The sequence below is a fragment of the Parus major genome, chromosome 8 (assembly GCF_001522545.3).
Source record: "Parus major isolate Abel chromosome 8, Parus_major1.1, whole genome shotgun sequence".
Classification (NCBI taxonomy): Eukaryota; Metazoa; Chordata; class Aves; order Passeriformes; family Paridae; genus Parus; species Parus major.
Window position 1 is genome coordinate 19,715,697 of NC_031777.1, and position 18,943 is coordinate 19,734,639.

The window sequence follows — 18,943 nt, forward strand, 5'->3', positions numbered from 1 at the left end:
AAACATGCTGTTAAACTTCTCACGCTATCTGAAGCAGTATGGAAATACATTTTTCTTCCCAGTTTAACTGGATAAGAGTAAAAAAGAATGCAAGTACAACAGTGTGGTGAAAAGTGCAGCAATGTTGTTCCAAAGGAAAAGCAACAAGTTGCATAATAAAATTTCCATTTGGAACAGGCTAATTAGATATAGCCACTAAAATGTACCACTTAGCAAACTGGTATAAGTGTAATGTGAGAATTGCTAAATGCATTCAGCAATGACAGTAGTACTGTGAGAGATGAGTTTTGCTGTACTTTAATTTCTTTTTAGTGTGGAGATGTTGGTAACTGTGACTGTCATAAGATGTAAGACTTCCACATATGTAACTACGCTGAGTCTTTAAAGGCTCTGAACTATAGGAGCAACTCCTATATATTGAGTTGCCTTGAAAAAATCCATTTTTCTTGATTTTCTTTGAGAAGCCATTTTTTTTGTCCATACAAGTTGTGTTTCTCTAGTGATAGCACAAGGGCTAGAATAGTATCTCTTCATTGACAACAGGAGTAGAAAGGTTCTGAAGTATCTTTTCTTTGTGTTCCCACTGGAAGTTCTAGGGGTGTTTTCACAGTTCCATCCAGCTGGTTCAGAATGTCATTTACTTCTATCAAAACTGTGGAAATGAATTTAAGGCACCAGCATCCATTGTGTAATGAGCTATATGCACCATAGGCTCCTCTAGAATTCCTTGTGGCCCTGGTTTTAATGGTAGTTTAGAGGACTGGTAGTTTCTCCACCATGTCTGCCTAAAGAAGTATAGCCTGCTTCATCACTGCAAGATGTATATCCTGATGGATTGAATTAGTATGGCATTTTTTTGTCCAAGTCCAAAACTGCACAACTGGCGTCCCCAGTTAACTCCAACTCAACTATGAATGCACTGGCAGTATCATCCTGTTCCCTGTGTTTATTATATATATATAAAAAAAAAAAAAAAAAGAAAAAAAGGAGTGGCTTTCTGGTTTTTGAAAGAGTGGATTTCAAAACTCAATTTTTAGATGCATCCAAGGGAACCCACTGTGGATGTGCTGTGGGCTGAAAGGCAGTGAAAAATACCTTTTGTTCTTGCCCATGTCATTCAGAAGCAGCTGTCTTTGCTCCTGTGCAGCCTTTGAAGTGCAGGTGACCTCAGCAGTGCCTTAGAAATTCTGTCACCAGCCCTGCCCTTTCCTGAGAACTTTCATCTTCTTTGCATCTGTCTGTCTTCATTATTAAAGCCAAAATAGGTGTGAGTTTTAGAAATACTGTGAGAACTATGGTGTGACTGAGATTTCTGTGTTCAGTAGCAAGGTCCATTTCTTGTCCATATCCAAAGATCTGGAATTAATCTCAAAAAGCCAGCAATACTTTCAACTATGGTCAAGAATACTCTCCAAGACACTTTAGAAGACCATGTGAGAGTGAGCCTGTTTATTTAGCATTTACAGCAATTTTTATGTGGATTTGAGCATATAGAATGTCTGAAATGTTTGGTTTTTTTTCTTTTTTCCCACAGTCACATTGTCTTGATGCTGGCAGATGATATGGCATGTAATCCCAGAAATCCCAAACCTGCTACTGTGTTTAGTCATAAAAACATGGAGCTAAATGTCTATGGAGATGATGTGGAAGTGGATTACAGAAGCTATGAGGTAACTGTGCTTCAATTGAAACACTTGAATCTTTATCTTTTAGTGTTAGTTTAAAGATTTGTGCAGCATCTGTGAAGTCTGAGGAAGTCTTTCTGTTCATATTACTGGTTTTGGGCTGGGCTTTTATTATCAGCTGATGAGTCTAAAACACATACCCTTCCCCTCCCTGATATTTTGAGTTTGAAGTTCATTATACTAGAGACATGTTTAGTGTATCTATTTTAAATAATGGAATAGAAGCACATTACTGAACTTTCTATGGAAATTACTTCAGTGTCTCATCTTGCCAACATAAAAATTACTGTGAAAATTTTGGTGTGCAAGTGAATTATTAGGTATATGTACTTAAATTCCTAATTTTATGCCTCCTAAAATAAAACAAAAGCCATAACTAAATCATTACTACATAGCAATTACTGTATAAAAGTCTGCATTCTTTCACCTTTCTTTTCATGTAATATTCCTTCATGCTAGGCAGTGTCTTTACCAGTTGAGACAAAATTACACATCAGTTTCTTGGTTTAATAGTGCTGTAGAATTATTGGTAAAGGGTTATTGGATTGTATTTAAGTATATAGTAGATGTTTTATTTCTCTGAAATTGTATACAGAGAAGTGAAGACACCAAACTGGAATAGAGCTACATTCTTTTTATCATGTTTTTTCCTGGGTATGGATTTGTTGCTGGCATTTGAGCTGGGCACGTGTACTTCAAGTGGAAATGGTGTTATAGGACATCTTGCAGTCACCACTCAGATGGAATTTATCTATTCACTCAGACTTATGTAATGGAATTGATCTTGTTTTTTCTTTTCTGAGTTGCAGAGAGAATTTAAACTTTTGTTTTTCCATGGTAACACACACTAATGTTGGAGCATTTTGTGAGTACAGGAGCAGCTTTGGCACAATGAAACTATATGCTGACAGGTTTTTAGATCAGTGTAAATGTATTCAAAAATTATAACAGTAGTAGATTGATTTGATATAATTACACAACAAGCTGATGTTAGTGGAGTAAAGTAAAAGGTACCACATGATTCTTTACCTGAACTAAAACGTTGCACAGAAAATGTTTATGCAGTTTATACCACGCCATACTAGGTCTGATTAGATACACTGCATATTTTAGTGTTCCATTATTTAATTTCTTGGACCCAGACTATAGCTGATCAATATTTTTATCTTTAGAAAATTCCTTTATGCTTCTATTCATAGGTTACTGTTGAAAATTTCTTGCGTGTTTTAACGGGAAGAATCCCACCAAGCACACCACGATCTAAACGTCTTCTTTCTGATGACAGAAGCAATATTCTAATATATATGACAGGTAATTGCAGGTTTCTCCGTACAGTTTATTAATGCTTGCTCAGTTGGATGGGTTTGTTGAAAGCATCAGTAGTCCAAATGCACAAAAGAATCGACCAAGAGATTTTATTTCTGGTTTTATCATGTCACTCTAATTAAGAAAAAATGCCTGTAAAGCAGTACTAAACCAGTATAGTTTCCAGTTGAAATGGAAGGTGTATTGTTTTTACTGTACCAATATTTTATTTTGTTGGACTGTCTCTGGAGAAAGAGAATTGTGTTTACCTTGTTTTAGAAAAATGATTAGCCAGGCTGTATATCTTCCTTTAATCTACATCCTTGCCTAACTTCTGAATTTTCTGTCAGGTCATGGTGGAAATGGTTTCCTAAAATTTCAAGATTCTGAAGAAATCACAAATGTAGAACTTGCTGATGCCTTTGAACAAATGTGGCAGAAAAGGAGGTAAGAAATAAGTGTTATGTAGACACTGAATATCTTGAACGTACTCTTTAAGTGTGTCTTACTGGTAGGCCTTGCTTACCTGCAGCAGTGATACTGTTGGTGATCCATAAACTTGTGTGAGAGTTTGCATTCAGAAAGCAGAGTTTTAGTTTTTGCTTTCAGCTTCCTGCAGTTAGAGCTGCTCAAATGTATTGCTTTGGGCAAACTCGCATCCTAAAACTGATCAGGGGAGTTCCTTTTCTGAGGTTCCAGGTTCTGAGCCCTGGTAACTAAAATGTGAAGTATGTATATGGTGTTTGGGTGGAAGTGGGTAAGGAGGCTGTTTTCTTTCTTTCAGGTACAATGAATTGTTGTTTATTATTGATACTTGTCAAGGAGCATCCATGTATGAACGATTTTATTCACCCAACATAATGGCCTTGGCTAGCAGCCAAGTAGGAGAAGATTCTTTATCAGTAAGTAGATTTATGTGATCCTGAAGAGTTTTCAGAATGCCTGAGTTAAAAGTACAGTTCCTGCTGACTTTTAACTAAAGATTTCCCTTATTCTAGTTGCTGAATGTATAAGGTATTTTGTGGGGTTTTGACAAAACTTGTAAGTGTACTGTTCCTGCTTGTTTTTGTATGCTCTCCCAAAGAACCAGGCTAATGATGGATTTCTGTGCTTGCTGACCAGTTTATGTATTGCCTAGGATAGTAAGGAATCTTATGGGAAGACTGCTGAGAGATGTGTGTGAGGAATATTCAATCTAGGACTTACTATGCTTGATATAAAACAAAATGCTAGCCTTCACCTGCTGTAATTATATCCAGAATTACAGAAGGAGCCATGGGTGAGATCCCAGCCAGACCAAAAGCAGCTGGTCAGGATTACCTGAACCCATGCACTGCTGTAAGATACACTGGCTCTCCCAGCCCTGTTTTTTCAAGTCCACAGATCCGTGCTGGGCCATTAAGAAGGGGTTCCCTGCTTTTTGGGAAACATAGATATTACAGATACAGTTTCTAGATAAGTGGCATTGTTCAGCTTATCAGCAGTAGTTTTCTTCACAGCTGGCCATTTTCTTGCATAATTTGCCCAAGAACAAAAAAAATTACACTTAACTTTTGCAACATGCTGTTACATTCTGTTCCCTCTCCTGGATGCTGAGATCTCTTCTGCAGATGGCAAATAATGTTGTGTGTTGTTTTTAAAGCATCAGCCTGACCTGGGGATTGGTGTTCATCTCATGGACAGATACACGTTCTATGTGTTAGAGTTCTTGGAAGAAATTCATCCAGCCAGCCAGACAAATATGAATGACCTAGTAAGTAGAATACTCGACATTCATGAATATGCTAATGACTTTAATAGTTCCAAAACTAATCTATTTTGTCTGTAGGGTTCTTCAAATGCTTTTTATGCTCCTGCTGTTTCTCTCGGAAGCAGCTTTGGATGAGAGTTTTTTTGCCAGTTGTGTAACACTTCAAGGATTGTCCTCATTTGAAAGTGCTTTGCTGGCTCCAGAAAAAAAAAAAAACAAAATTAGCCATATTTTTTATTTTTTGCTGAAAAAATAATAAAGTATTCATTAAATATTCATATCAATAGAATGATGCATTTGCATGTGAAATATTTTAGCAGGAAGCTTCTAAAACCAGGATAGCAGACACTGCAGATGTGGAAAAGCAGACATTGATGTTGTTTTGCAAAGGTGATTAAACAGTTAAAATTCTAACAGTGCACTCACAAATTCATGCAGAGATGAATTTATCTGTATATCTGCTTAGATTTCAGAACAAGATATATACAAGTACCTCAGTGTTTGGACTTAATTATAGTTGAGGCAAACATTATTGTAGATTTCAGGTATGAAGCAGAAGAAGAAGCTAACCAGATAACATGACAAAATTTATGAAAATGCCTCTCTAGCAGGGAGATGTGTACACTGGTGAGAGGACTTAAAAAGTAACCATATTTTATTTGCTCTGTTAACCCTTTATACCTATTCCAGTGCTAGTTTTTTTGTAGTCATGGGTTATACTTTGGTACCTTGTTACTGTAAATCCTGCTGTGCCACATCAGTAATCTAGGAGCCACCACTTACAGAATACATTGTCATAAATTAATTTCTGTAAAAGGAGCAGCTGCTCAAAAGTTTTATGCCACCCTCTGTCTACAGAGGATGGTGTTAGCCTGACTGCTGCATGTGTGCTAGAATTCTCTCTAAACAACCCACACTTGGCAGAGTTTATGTTGATACAGAATTGACTCTGCCTAAGACTCAAGGTTCTTTTACTTACTTCTATGGGCATGAAAGTCTGTCCTATAATTTAATACCTTCTAATTATGAGATACAGGTAACTTTAAAATAAATCTTGATAAAGAAAAATATGCAAGTTCTTTATTGATTAAGCATCTTTGTCTAGTCTGTTCATTCAAATGTTACTGTAAACCAGAAAATTGATTTGTGGTAATAATAAAAGGTCATAAAAAAGGAAAAGTGCTTTCTACTGTGTAAGACACTCCCTTGGAAGTGGTATAGGTGGTCTGGCCAGCAGGATGTTAATCTGATTATTGTGGAAAGCGTAGAAATTTGTTAGCTGGCCAAGTAGTTTACTTTTTGAGCTCTTTGGAGAAACTGTGTATTTGAGCTCTTTGGAGAAACTGTATTTTTGCTTATATGCCAAATATTCAGGAAGAGCTGTGGGAAGTTATCCATACTGGTAAATTCCTTACCTTATGTAAGTCATCTTATCCTACATCGATCTGCTGATTGATGCTCAGGGAGTAGAAGAGAAGGGCCACAAGTATATTGTGATTTGTGATAAATTGTTCAAGGCCAGGTTGGATGGGCCTGCGAGGCCTGGTCGAGTGGGAGGTGTCCCTGCCCTTGGTAGGAAAGTGAAGGTAGATGATCTTTAAGGTCTCTTCCAACCCAGACCATTGTGTGATCAGGTACTGAGTCATAATCTGCATGCATTTCAGAAACTGGGATCACTTGACTTGGAGTTGGTGCTTTTCAGGGCTTCATCTAAGAGTTCCAAAATGGCATATGGTTAGTCTGTGGTGAGGATATAAACCTGTTTTTTTTTTTTTGCCAACAGTTGCAGGAGGTACTCTGGAACTGGAGGTACTCTATCCAACTCTGATTATTTTAATTTAAATTAATGCTTTCCAAGATCAGAGTAACTTATGTTGCTCACTACCTAGCTTTAAAATTAAATGATCTTTAGTTGTTTGATCTTCTGATATGTCAGATGTCTTCTCTTTTTGAAGTACTGTGTATTTGTTACACTGCTTCTATCCCATTACCTCTTTACTTTTCTCTAACCACTCTTGAAACAGCTTCTCTTCACATCCACCTAAGATTTGGATATTGCGTTCCTGCAAAGAATGATACATCATTTTTCATTATCCACTCCACCTACTCCCCACCTGCTCCATCTGTGTTGCTAAGGGATAGCATAAAGCTGTGCAACTGACTGACTTTAGGTTTGATCATAATTCCCTGAAAATAAAGACTACATTGAAATGTCATAAATTTGAACTTTTAAAATAAGATTCAAATAAATTTATAAATGAGCTGTCATTTGTACTAAAATATCTAAATTGTTGTTAGAAAAGTTAAGATAACAAAGTTGGGGTAGTTGTTTAGCTTTGTTTAAAAAAAAAATAATTTAAAATTTGGAAAAATTAGTATAGGAAAAATGTGCTTAACTTAGCCAGTGTTTGCCTTTTCCTTTTTTTTGTCAGAAGACCTTGGTTATTAGTGTTAATTCTCTGTGCTATAAATGGTTTGCAGTCCTTTCTCACAGTGGTAGTGGATGGGTTTTTAACACTGAAGTCTTCTTTTCACTGCCACTTCATATTATTGTTCAAATTCCTTTCAATATGTTGTAGTAGTAAATTGTTGTGGGGCAGGTTAGAATTAGTTTGGTGTAGTATTAGTTTCCTACTTTCAGAGCTGATGCAGATTTTTTTTGACATTTATACTCTCAAAACCTTGGTGAGACATTTACTTGTATAACTGCAGCATAAATTTGTGCTTCAAATAGAGTGATTAAAACAAATGTTTACTTTTTATAGTTTAGTTCAGAGACTTAGTTTTTATGTTTGTGCCCTTAACTATAACAAAGCCGGAGAAAATTGATAGCCTTTTGGTGAAAATGAAAATTTTAGAGTGTTTGTGTGTGCATTAACAACTGGCTTTTGTATGGGAAGCATGATGCTGATGAGTCTAGTTCATTTTCACCACAGGGAGGATAACAAGGGTTTGATTTGCCCCATCTTTTCTTTAGCAGCTGTGTGATAGCAGCCAACAAGAGAGTTGGGAATTGTTAAAATAAGAGCTGAGTGTATATGTGTCAGGTGTGCTTCAGGTAAAGGTGATAGTGAGCTGAGGCCTCCCTGGACAAGCAGCCTGATGCCATATGCTTACAGGCTTAGGCTAAAAAAGGGATAAAAGAGAAACTGGAGTAGAGCAGAAGGGAGGAATGGGGAGATAGAATCTGTCCTCTACGAGGAAAAGCCAGATCGATGTTTCCTCTCCGGAAAACTTTCTGTAAAACTATAGGGCTCTGTTGTCCAGCAAGAATGAGCAACAAAAGCCTGTGAATTTTGTGTCAGGCTGAGTACATTATTTCTGCTGGGAAGTATGGCCTGAAACTCACAGGTTTTTTCAGTCATAATCTGGTATAATTCAAGTTGTATTTGCACTGAGCTGATTAGGACCCGTGGTTTTGTCATAAGGATGCCACCTTGTAAGAGCTGACAAATGAGGTAATTTAGGTATATGAGCTTTAGATCCTGTGGTTGATGGACCTGTTGGTGAAAATCACTTGGACAATTTAAGATGAAGGAACATGAGCACCCATGTGGAGAATAACATTCTTAGTCCTGTATGTGAAATCTCTTGTGTGGCTGGAATGTGAAGGACTCACATAACCTGCACTGTTACCAGGTGATCTGTGTTGTGGCAGGTGTGGTAGGACTGGTGCAGAATGGCTTTGTGTCTGTCCCACACGCATTTGTATTGCCTTGAATGTCTGCTGGGTACATAACAAACTTGTTACATGATACCTGGCATCCTCTTCTGCCAGGTGTTCCTAAATGCTGCACCAAATATGTCACTGTTCCTTTTGCTTTTGTTAGTGCTGGTTTTGTCTTCCAGGTGTTGCACTGTGTGTGGGATATAGGGGATCTGATATATAGACAAGATACATGGGTAAAATAAATAATAAGGTGTTTAGCTAGTTTGTAAGTGTCACAGGATGTCTGTGAACTTAATGTAAACAAAGCACTTTGGATATTTGAAGATTCTATGCATTAATTTGTAGGCTATAAATTAGAAACAAGACTGATGGATTTTTTTTTTCCTCTCAAAATGTAAATTTTTTGCTTCTTTATGAAGCCTTCAACAGAGCTGCTTATCAAAGCTTATTTGATTTTGAATGCCTCCCTTTGGTAAATATGAAGAATTTATGCCCACTTGTGACTTCTGGAAGGTTATAGCAGCATTGCTGCATCTGTATTCAGCAATATATTTGTGCATTTATCAGTTACATGTAATTGATTGTTGGCTTTCACAGGAGCATTTTTAAAATCCAGTGGCATTATTGTAAGGAAAAAAGATTTTCAGAAATGCTTAAGGTGTTTATGCATCTTAATGCATTTTTTCAACCACTTTTTTTTTTCAGCTATGGAGCTTGTACTGAAATTAATACAAGCTATATGTATGATTTATCTTTCTTTTTAATAGTAATTTAATTTTGGAAAGTGTATATAGAGACTGTTGAATTAGGGACAGGATGTGATTGTCCATCTTGGTTTTCAGTTTCAGGTCTGTCCAAAAAGCTTGTGTGTTTCCACCCCTGGGCACCGAACAGACCTGTTCCAGCGAGCCCCTCAGAACGTTCTGATAACAGATTTCTTCGGCAGCGTCAGGAAGGTGGAGATCACCACAGAGACACTTTCCTTGCACCGGGACGTGGCTGGATTTGAAAGCAAGTAAGTAGTCATTATTTAGACCTGATATGTATAGCTTTGTGCCACAAAAACAAACCAGTTGCGTAACTGCCAAGGCAAAAGAACTCTGACTTCCTGTTGTTTCTTACAAGGAATCAGGGAGTTAATATGGACCTCCTACTGTGATGAAATTGTCAGCTGAAAATTCTGTGTAAACATACCCACTCTTTCCCTCACCTTTCTAAATAAATTGCTGCTTAAGACCAAGGTGTGGATGCCAATAACCGAGGTAGTTTAGAATTTTATTTCTTCCTTAATGTTTCTTCTTTAGTGTTCAAATATTTTTTAGTGCAATTCCTGCTTGTGGTAGTTTGACCCCCCCCCAGGTGAGCTTTGAGTATAAGCCATCAGGTTAGGTGATAACAATTAGCTTTTTTTAACAAACGCTTTGTTTCTGTTCTCTGAATTTCTGGGCCTTTGACATTATTCTGTCCTGAAAATTTCTGTTCCTGAGATGTAGTGATTCATTTGATTAGAACTACAAGTTTAAGTGCAAGTTCATTGATTGAAGTTGTAACAGGGCTTCTATTACTATGTGGATGAAGAAAGAAGTATAAACTTCTTTGTATTTTTGGGATACTGTTGCCACCTATTGGGAAGATGTAAAGAAAGATGTGCTTGTTCTGTAGGGTTTATTTAGCATTGTACTTCCATTTCTGTTGTGTCTTTTGTGCTTGATGATACTGTCCTGTAGGAGGGGGAAACAAAGAATTGAAATATTGTATTATATCAAGGACTAAATACTTTTCAACATGTAAATTTATATAAATTCTTGTCTACCTTGTTGTTTACTGTTGCTCAAGCCAGTGGATAGCAGTTTTATTTATTTTAAAGATAACAGTAACTCTGGTCCTTGTCATTATAAATATCCTAAAAGGTCTTGTGTATTTTATATTTTACTTTCACACTGTATTTATATCTGGATCATATGCATTAGTACATACCATATAAATCTTAAGCTAGTTTTGTGATGCCTTAGTATAGAACAGTACTTAGTGACTAAATTTGTTTTTTCACTGAAGATTAAAAAAGCTCTTGGCAAGTCACAGAAGTTCTGTTAGTCAAAAACCATGATGAAAACTTACCTCTGTGGACAATTGAAAGGAGAAGTAGATCTTGAAGGACTTTTCCATTCTTGAGCAGGAAGTGTCTGGCTGGAATTTTCAGCTTTTTTTGTGTGTGTGTGTTCGTTTGGTGTCAGTAGTGGAGAGATTTTTGGTGCCTGACACTACTGGAGTGCACACATAGAAATATGTTGAGAAATGAGCACTCATGCACAGAGAGGAATGTTATCCTTGTGAAATGTTCAGGTATTTAATGAAATCTGTATTACATTATCATGGCAATTCCACTTAAGTCTGTGTAATTGGAAGGGATGGTGACATGCTGGTTTAATGGCTGGTTTAATAGTTCTCCTTTATACAATTTTCTAAAAAACTACTTAAGTTCTCAGTGTCTTGGTAGGATTTGGAAAGAGTTTGTAGACAATATGTTTTTATTGGAGGAGAAAGTATGGAATTTGTTAAAAAAGTACTGAAAAACTGTAATATAGCTCTAACAGGCAGTGATGTGGAGTGCATAATAAATTCCTTAAGCAGAATTCTGAGGTCAGTACCTCTTGGTATGATAGCTCTGTTTAACTACAACACATTTAAGAATTACAGCTTGAAGTGAATTTATTAAATGAAAATGTTAATGCTTTTTAAAAATGCAGTTTTGGAGCATCTGATCTACAAGAACTAGTTACTCTGGTTTTTTAGAAGAATGTTATGAACATTACATGCACCTATTTCTGAGGGTGTAGGGAAGGCAGAACAAAAATTACATGATTTTTGAATAGGTGCTGCCACTGATTGTCCCAAAATAATGTAAGGATGTCTCCTGAATGACAGAATGTGAGTGCTTATTGTTAACTCTCTCAGTGTCAGTTAAACCATTCTGTGCCTTTTGGGAGTGCGATGGCTGTTGACACTCTCAGGTAAAACAGCTGGGGAAGGATGGGGCTATCACAGGCTGGTTTATTCTTTTTTGTTTCACTGGGAGAGAGCTAAACCAAGCTTATTAAAAGCAAAATAATCCCTCTTAAATAGTTATGACTAATCTTGTTCATGCCCAACATTGTTTTAAAAGCCCTGATGAAGCAGAAGAAAATAATAGAGAATTGAGCTTGGGCCCTTAAGAGTTTGTAAGATTTATTGACCAAGAGGTGTCTGATAGATCACAAGTGTGTACTGCTAGTATGTCAGAATTTGTATTACTGGTTACTGAGTGTGAAGCTGTTATTGATTTAATATTTGATTTGAGGCTTCATTCTTTATGAGTCATGTCCTCTGTTTTATTCTTTTAGTCTTCCCTCAGTGTTAGTTTGATACCTTTTTTTCTTCTCCTTTTATGTTCTGGCGGCAGTAGAATGGTACAGAATTTTTGTGTTACAGAGCATAATCAGAAAATGAAATCCAGGCCTCAACTAAGACACAGTCTTATTGTCTGTGTTAGATTTGATTTGTTTGTTTTAAAGCTGCAGGTGTCACACATGCAGGTAAGGACATTAAAAGCCAGACGAACAAAAGAGGTAAACCACTGATTACACAGATTATGGGTAAAGAAGATGCTGTCATGTGAGGCATGAACATATATCAGGATTGTACTGCTGGCAGACTGTTCAAGTTCTCATCTTGCCCACTGCTGTGACTTTGCCAAATCTTTTCAATAGAAGTTTGTTCTTTTGTTACACAATTGCTTAGCAATTACTTGGTTGTACAGATCCGCTCCCAAGCCCAGCGTGAGCCATAGCTGCGCAACCAGATCAGAACTGGCAGCTTCACGTGGAGCTCATGCCGTGACATTTGACGAGTGAGGCCTTTGAAGTTTCCTCTGGCTTGGGCTGAGACTCATACAGAGAACAACTACTAATTAACCAAGAGAAGAGGCTTTCTTTCTATCCACATAGTGGTAGGTGAATATTTGCGAGTAAAAGCTTTAAAAAATAAAGAGAAGGTTCCTCTGCTATTTCCTTTCTTCACAGTTGTTTCAGTCTAAGCTGTGTTCACTTCAAAGGGCTTGTTCTGCAGCTGCCTCAGTCCTGACAGGATCTGTAGCTGCCAATTTTAGCAGAAAATCTGACAGTCTAGGGGTTCTGAGGCTTCAGATGGCTATGTTTTGTCTAAATCCCCATGCAAGTGCAAAAAGTCAGCTTTAAGGAGTAGAAGAAATTTTGCTTCTTTGGAGGAGGAGCCTCGCAGGTTTTAGAACATCCAGTAAATTAGGAATGTCTCTTTTAAACTTGTAACTCTACAGCCAGTTGGAACACTTTCTCATTTTCAGTTCTTGTCATGAGGAAAAGACCTGTATCAGCAGAAAGTGTTGGTAGAAATAGGGATGAATATTTCCCTTGAGGGCAGTAAGAAGTGAATTAAAGACAGTATCATATAAAATCATTGTAGTTTTATTGCTTTTGAGAATTACACTTGTATTTAATACTTCTGTTATGAAGAATTGTGATACTACTGGTAGTGACTGTTTTCTTAAAGATAAATTGGTCACTTGTGTTAGGAGGGATGCTTGTGTAACAGGCTAATTATGAGTAATTGGTTCATTTGCAGAATATTACTAGCTAATGTTCTCTCAATCTATTTTGTATGTGTGTGTGTGTGTGTTGGTGTCTCTTTCCTGTCCTTTCTTCTTTTCCACCAGCTATTTTCAATTTGATGTGCTTAATAATTAAAGGTGCTGTTGTGTGGTCCTGAAGCCTTGGGGAATCAACTTTGTGAACCAATAGGTATTTGTTTTTTTGGCAAGTAGATGCTGCTCAGCTCAGTGAGCTTTCCTTAAACTAAAATAAGAATGTCTGGGTTTGTTCCGAGATGCCCCCTTCAGTCTGTACCAGGTGCCACAAGTCCGTAGTTCTTTCGCATTTCGTAAGTCACTTTTAGGACTAATTCTGCCAGCTCAGGTTCCCGGTGCCTGGCGGGGCTCCCGCACTCCCGCTCCCGGCCCGCGCCGGCAGGTGGCGACATCGCGCCGGGACTGGGAGCCGGGATCGGGGCCGGGAGCCGGGATCGGGACCGGGAGCCGGGATCGGGACCGGGAGCCGGGACCGGGAGCCGGGACCGGGAGCCGGGACTGGGAGCCGGGACTGGGACTGGGAGCCGGGACCGGGACTGGGAGCCGGGACCGGGACTGGGAGCCGGGACCGGGACTGGGAGCCGGGACCGGGACTGNGACCGGGGCCGGGAGCCGGGACTGGGAGCCGGGACCGGGACTGGGAGCCGGGACCGGGACTGGGAGCCGGGACCGGGACTGGGAGCCGGGACCGGGACTGGGAGCCGGGACCGGGACTGGGAGCCGGGATCGGGACTGGGAGCCGGGATCGGGAGCGGGGGGGCCCCGCCGCGCCCGCCCCGCGCCCTGCTCTGCGGGATCCCCTCGGAATCAGGCAGGCGAGTTCAACTTGGTCCTTGTTCAGTGGAAATTCGACGGGATAATGGGAGGTTTTAATCTTACTTTCCACTTTTCCTACTGGGCGACATCCTGGTAGAGATGTAACGTGCTTCAGTTTCAGAGTAATGTAAAAGTAGGAAAAAACCTCAGAATTTAGTACGTCTCTACTCACCAGAATTGAATTGCCAGTGGGATTAAGAAGCTCTTCTAGGTCCACAAACATGTTCAGATGGGTTTCGTAATTTTTCCCATGAAGAAAACTAATCACTTACACATGTACTATATTTTCCTCTAATGTCTTAGAAATTTATTCTGTTTTAGTGTTAAGTTTGGATTTTGTAATCCGTGTGCTTTTTAATAGCCTACAAGTAATTAAAGAAGATGGGAGAACCAATACTTGCTGTTAAATATTATTGCTGGATTTCCTAAAGTATTTTGTAAATATATTTGGGGTTTCTTTGCTTGCAGAAAGATAGGTCAATATACTCATAGACATTTATACACACACTCCTATACCTGCTAGAGTAAAAGAACTTGTCAAGGTAGTACAACTGAGATTAGTATGAAGACTGTAGAAGGAAAAATTATGTAGAAGGGCACAGTCTCACTAGTATAATGTTGGTATAAAATAAATAAGAATGACTGACAATATCAAAAAGAACTGCTGGTATAAATTGTGTTGGGAAGACTTAAGTACACTAAAGTGCTGTGCTTGGTAATTATAATCCCTGTTTAGCAAGATATTCTAAAAAGCAGCTTCGAGCAATTTATTTGTTTTTCCTTTGAAAGAATTTTTGACCATTCATTTTGATAGATTTTGGGGTTTTTTGGTAATAAAAACAAGTTTTGTTTCAAAACTATAGCTCTTAACTCAGATTTTCTTTACTGATTTTTCCCCCTGTATTCCTCCAAATTTTTGTTTTGTGGCATCCTGCATTTTTTCTATGAGAAACCTTCAACTGTTGATACCAGGTTGTGCTTCTATTATTTCACATTTTCAGTACAACACTGCTTTGTTGAATCTATATATAGTTAGTTATTTCTGTGTATAATTTTAATAGGCAAAGAAACCTCTTGGTCTGTAGAAGTACCATGAAGCACATTCAAGTCAGTGGCAGGATTTTATTTGATTCAGCTTTTGAATCAAGTTCAGTACCTTTACATTCTTCACAAGTGACTTAGATATTCCAGTTGACTTGGGCACATATGGTGTCAGGCAATGGACAGGTGATGTCTAAAAGGCAGATTTAGTGTGATTAGATTTAGATTTAGTGTGAGACCTTAAGTATATCTAGTAGATGTTAACATCATCTACATAGAGAGTATCCAGGTACCACAGGATATTTGATCTAGGGGTTTCATTTTGTTTCCCTTTATACATTCCTTTTTATATCTTTCCTGTGTAAAATTCTTATTTTGTTCCATTATTTCTTCTTCTTCCCTCCTCCCTGTGTGATCTTTACCTGCTATTATTTTTGCAGTTGAGCAGGCTGCTTTATAATTGCAGTCTCCTGAAGTGCTTGTTATTCTTTCTAGTGCTATTTATATGGAGGTCCTGGCTTGATTTTCTTGCTCTGCTGCCCAGGTGCTAAATAAAAATTAATGTCTATTCCTAGCAGTATTTCTGTGGCTGTGTGCTCTATGTTGCTGCTGAAGAAGACCATGAAAACAGCTGTAGTATTTGGCACAAGTCTGACCAGGAAATATTTTCATGTAATTTTGGCATGTTTTCAGCACTGTGAGGTAACATGGGAATTTCAGTAAAACAGTGTTACTATTATTTGCTTCCTGTCAGAAGTACCAGAACTGCAGCTGATGTTTGTTAGAGTGCCCTTCTTGTGTGATTTCTAGCAGAGTGAAAAAAACAGGGGCAAAGAGAAGCAGGCATCTGGAAACAGCGGTTGAGGGACTCTTAGGTCTCTGGAATTTAGAGGCCAGATTCATATTAGCATTCCTTATGCCCTAGAAATTAATTTGGGCACATAACTGTTAAATTTCTAAGATTCAAGCAACATTACTGCTTTTTAAAAATGTGGTATTAAGCCATATGCAATTGCTTTTAGTCTTCGCCTGTTTCCGTATTGTGAAAAAGCTTACGCTTGATTTTTTTTGAGTGCCTGAGGGATGACCTTCTGGATGGTCAGAAATTTCTACTTCTGAAAATTCATGTCTTTCCCAAAGCTGTGGAGGGAAAGGGGCAGCCTGTCTTCACAACATATTTATATAACAATGGTTAAAAGACCATAAAGTGATCTCAGTCTACATCTTCCAGCCCTCCCAGTAGGAGGGATCTTTCTCAAGTCGGGCGTTTGCAGGACCAAAGCTCTCATCATAGAGCTGTTGCATTTATTACTGAAATGCAAGTCCCTGAGGGCCTGTTGGTGGTTTTGATGAGCTGCAGGATGGTCTGGAAGATTGTGGTGTATCCCTGAACTGCTTGTTTCTGAAGCCTCTACTACACTCAGAGAAGTTATGCTGCACTGTGGGCATACTGAGAGACCCAGTTCTTTAGCAAAAAAGTGAAATGTAAGTTGTGAAAGAGCTGAACTCCAAAAAAAGCATTGCATTATTGCCACGCATCTCTTTTCTATCCAGCTAGGTCTTTGAATAGACCAGTGTGAATTTCTGGTATCATGGGAGCAAGAAAGTCACAGTTGCCTCAAAGGAGGGAAAGAAAACTAGAAGTGATTACAAAAGGCAATTCTGATCACATAAAGCACAGGATTTACAGATGGCTTGCTGAGCACTATTTAATATTACTTTATAAAATGAGATTGTTTTATGTGTTTGGTCAAGAGTATCAGAAATCTATAGAAACAGATGCTGAATACAACTACCAAAGTGTCCAAGCTACTGCTAAGATTATTTTATAAAATTTGTAGGATGGCAAAATATTATCTCTGTGGTAAGATTGATCTTTCAGAAAAAGATAGTAATATTGCAAACAAAGAATTTACTGCAAAATGGGATTTATTCAGCATTTTTGCAGGCAGAAGACTGATTGCATGAAGCATTTGTTATTGGTAAATATCAGGAGAAACAAATGAGAAATAATGAAACACTGTAAAGTCTTTTGTATCCCCTGAAGTGGAAAAAGAAAAAAAAAAGGATGAAAGCAGGATACATAGGGAGCTGGAGGAAATAAGTGTTCAGGGTTTGGATGTGTTGTATCTTTTGAATCCTAGCAAACTTAATTCATTTGGCTCCAGTTTACTATTTGAAGATTCCTGGGGTAGAAACTGTGGATGTTCAGAATGGTGACAGCCCACCTCTGCTCTGCCAGTTAAATTGGGCTCAAGTTTACATGATATTGAAAAAGAACTGAAAAGGTTGAAAGCCCCTTAGTCATCTGCCTAGAGATCAGAGCTAATTTGGAACATAAAGACAGGCAGGATTTCTCTTTCACAAAACGAACTGGGAGTTGCTGCTCTGTGTAAGTGAAGATGTGCTCATATTCTGGTATGCAGCACCAGAATTTATTGCAAACTGAAATTACTGTGTTTTTACGAAACCAGAATATATTTGTGTTTCTTATGGATGCAGGAATTGTTCAAATCAGTGGGCTCCCAAAATATATAGATTGAAACCAGGAGATTGTTTGGGAAATTTCCCTTTCACTTTGTATGTACTGCACGAAATTAGAGCACTGCATTGCTTGAACAGCATTTTGATGACAGGCAGGAATGAGAATTTAGAAGCAAGTTTGGAGAGGGAGAATGTGTCTTCTTCCCACCACAGCCAAGTGTTGAGACAAGAATAGTTCAGTCCAGTAGGTCCCAAGAGAAGACAAGACCACAATGGAGGCTAGAATCTCCTTTCCTTTAGGGAAGGGAAGAATAATTGTTGAGCATTGATATTCACAGTTGCTTTAGCATAAATTCCATGAATTATATGATAGACATTTAAAATTTCTCTTCCTACTGGTTAAAAAAAGTTGCTGAAGTGTAGCTGATGTACAAGTTTATTCCTCTACTAAGGGAATTTAAATCAGAAATTGAAACAATTTAAAATGTTGCACCTTCTTCCTGCCTTCTGTTGCTGGATTTTTAATTTTACAGTGATATTTTCTGTGTAGTTCTCTCTTGAATTGCCATGTGAAAAACATACAAAAAAAATCAATTCTGGAGGGACCAGATGCAGAGGAAGAGACTGAATAATAATGACAATGTATTGGTATAATTTTAGACACTGATTGAAGGATAAGGAAAAGCTGTGCTAATCTTCCAGATTAATCTTCAACAGATGATAATCTTTAAATTGATGTTATGTTTTCACTCTTTTTATGTTTTGTATCTCAGTATTTTAGAAATGTTCCTTACATTGTTGGGTTTTCAGCAGTCAGTGATAAATGACAGATACTTGGATTCGTACAGCTTCAGACTATGGAAAGGTACTTGGTAGAGGTGGGTTAACTCTTGTACTTACCCTGCAAAAGGTTTGAATTCAAATTTAACATCAGGAATCTGGGTGCCCTAAAGTTAACCATTACTGAAAGTGGGTTTGCTGTCCTGGGACACTGAATGTTCTTTAGCCAGAGGTGGGTGTGTTTATCCTGCCTAGGAAAGCCGAAGTGGCTGTCAGAGCAGGCACTGAGATGCATCTCCCCGGCCCCGCAGCTGTTCCCAGGCGCTCCGCTCGCTGTCGCGCTTGCACTCCGCTGGCGTGGCCGGGGATCCACTGCGAGGAGAGAGCAGATGGTCTGTGTGCTCCTCGCTGAGGGCACTTGGCACCAAGGGGCAGGGCTGGTCTGTGCCTGGGCTGTCCTGCTGAGCGGTGCTTCTTGCCTTGCAGTTTGCCCAGAGACCATCTGGGCTCCCAGGGCCAGGAAGGGAGGCTGGGGCCGCTTGCTGCCAGGGCTTTCCCCGTGGCTGCCTTCCTGGAGCTGCAGTCTGGGACCACTGCTCTGCTGGCAGAAGCTTTCCAAAACTGGAGCCAAATCTGCCTTGCAGATGATCCTTTTGAATTTCCTCCCAAGCAGTGCAGCGCTCTGAAGGATAGGAATGGTTAGATCTTCTAATGGTTAGATCTTCTAATGGTTAGATCTTCTAATGGTTAGATCT

The 18,943-nt window shown here is 38.7% G+C and overlaps 1 protein-coding gene across 3 annotated transcripts in view; it reads left to right on the forward strand.

The window, feature by feature from the left end:
• Positions 1 to 18,943, forward strand: part of PIGK (phosphatidylinositol glycan anchor biosynthesis class K) — a 148,031-nt gene that overhangs the window by 87,312 nt on the left and 41,776 nt on the right. For 2 of the 3 annotated variants that reach the window (XM_015635796.3, XM_015635795.3), the window contains 6 exons: positions 1,535 to 1,670; positions 2,885 to 2,996; positions 3,341 to 3,437; positions 3,775 to 3,892; positions 4,633 to 4,743; positions 9,253 to 9,425. In XM_015635796.3, coding sequence (XP_015491282.1) covers positions 1,535 to 1,670; positions 2,885 to 2,996; positions 3,341 to 3,437; positions 3,775 to 3,892; positions 4,633 to 4,743; positions 9,253 to 9,425 — 747 coding nt within the window. Of the gene's footprint in view, positions 1 to 1,534; positions 1,671 to 2,884; positions 2,997 to 3,340; positions 3,438 to 3,774; positions 3,893 to 4,632; positions 4,744 to 9,252; positions 9,426 to 12,206; positions 12,396 to 13,136; positions 13,185 to 18,943 lie in introns of those variants that run through there. The other variant, XR_002002024.2, reaches the window with a different exon arrangement.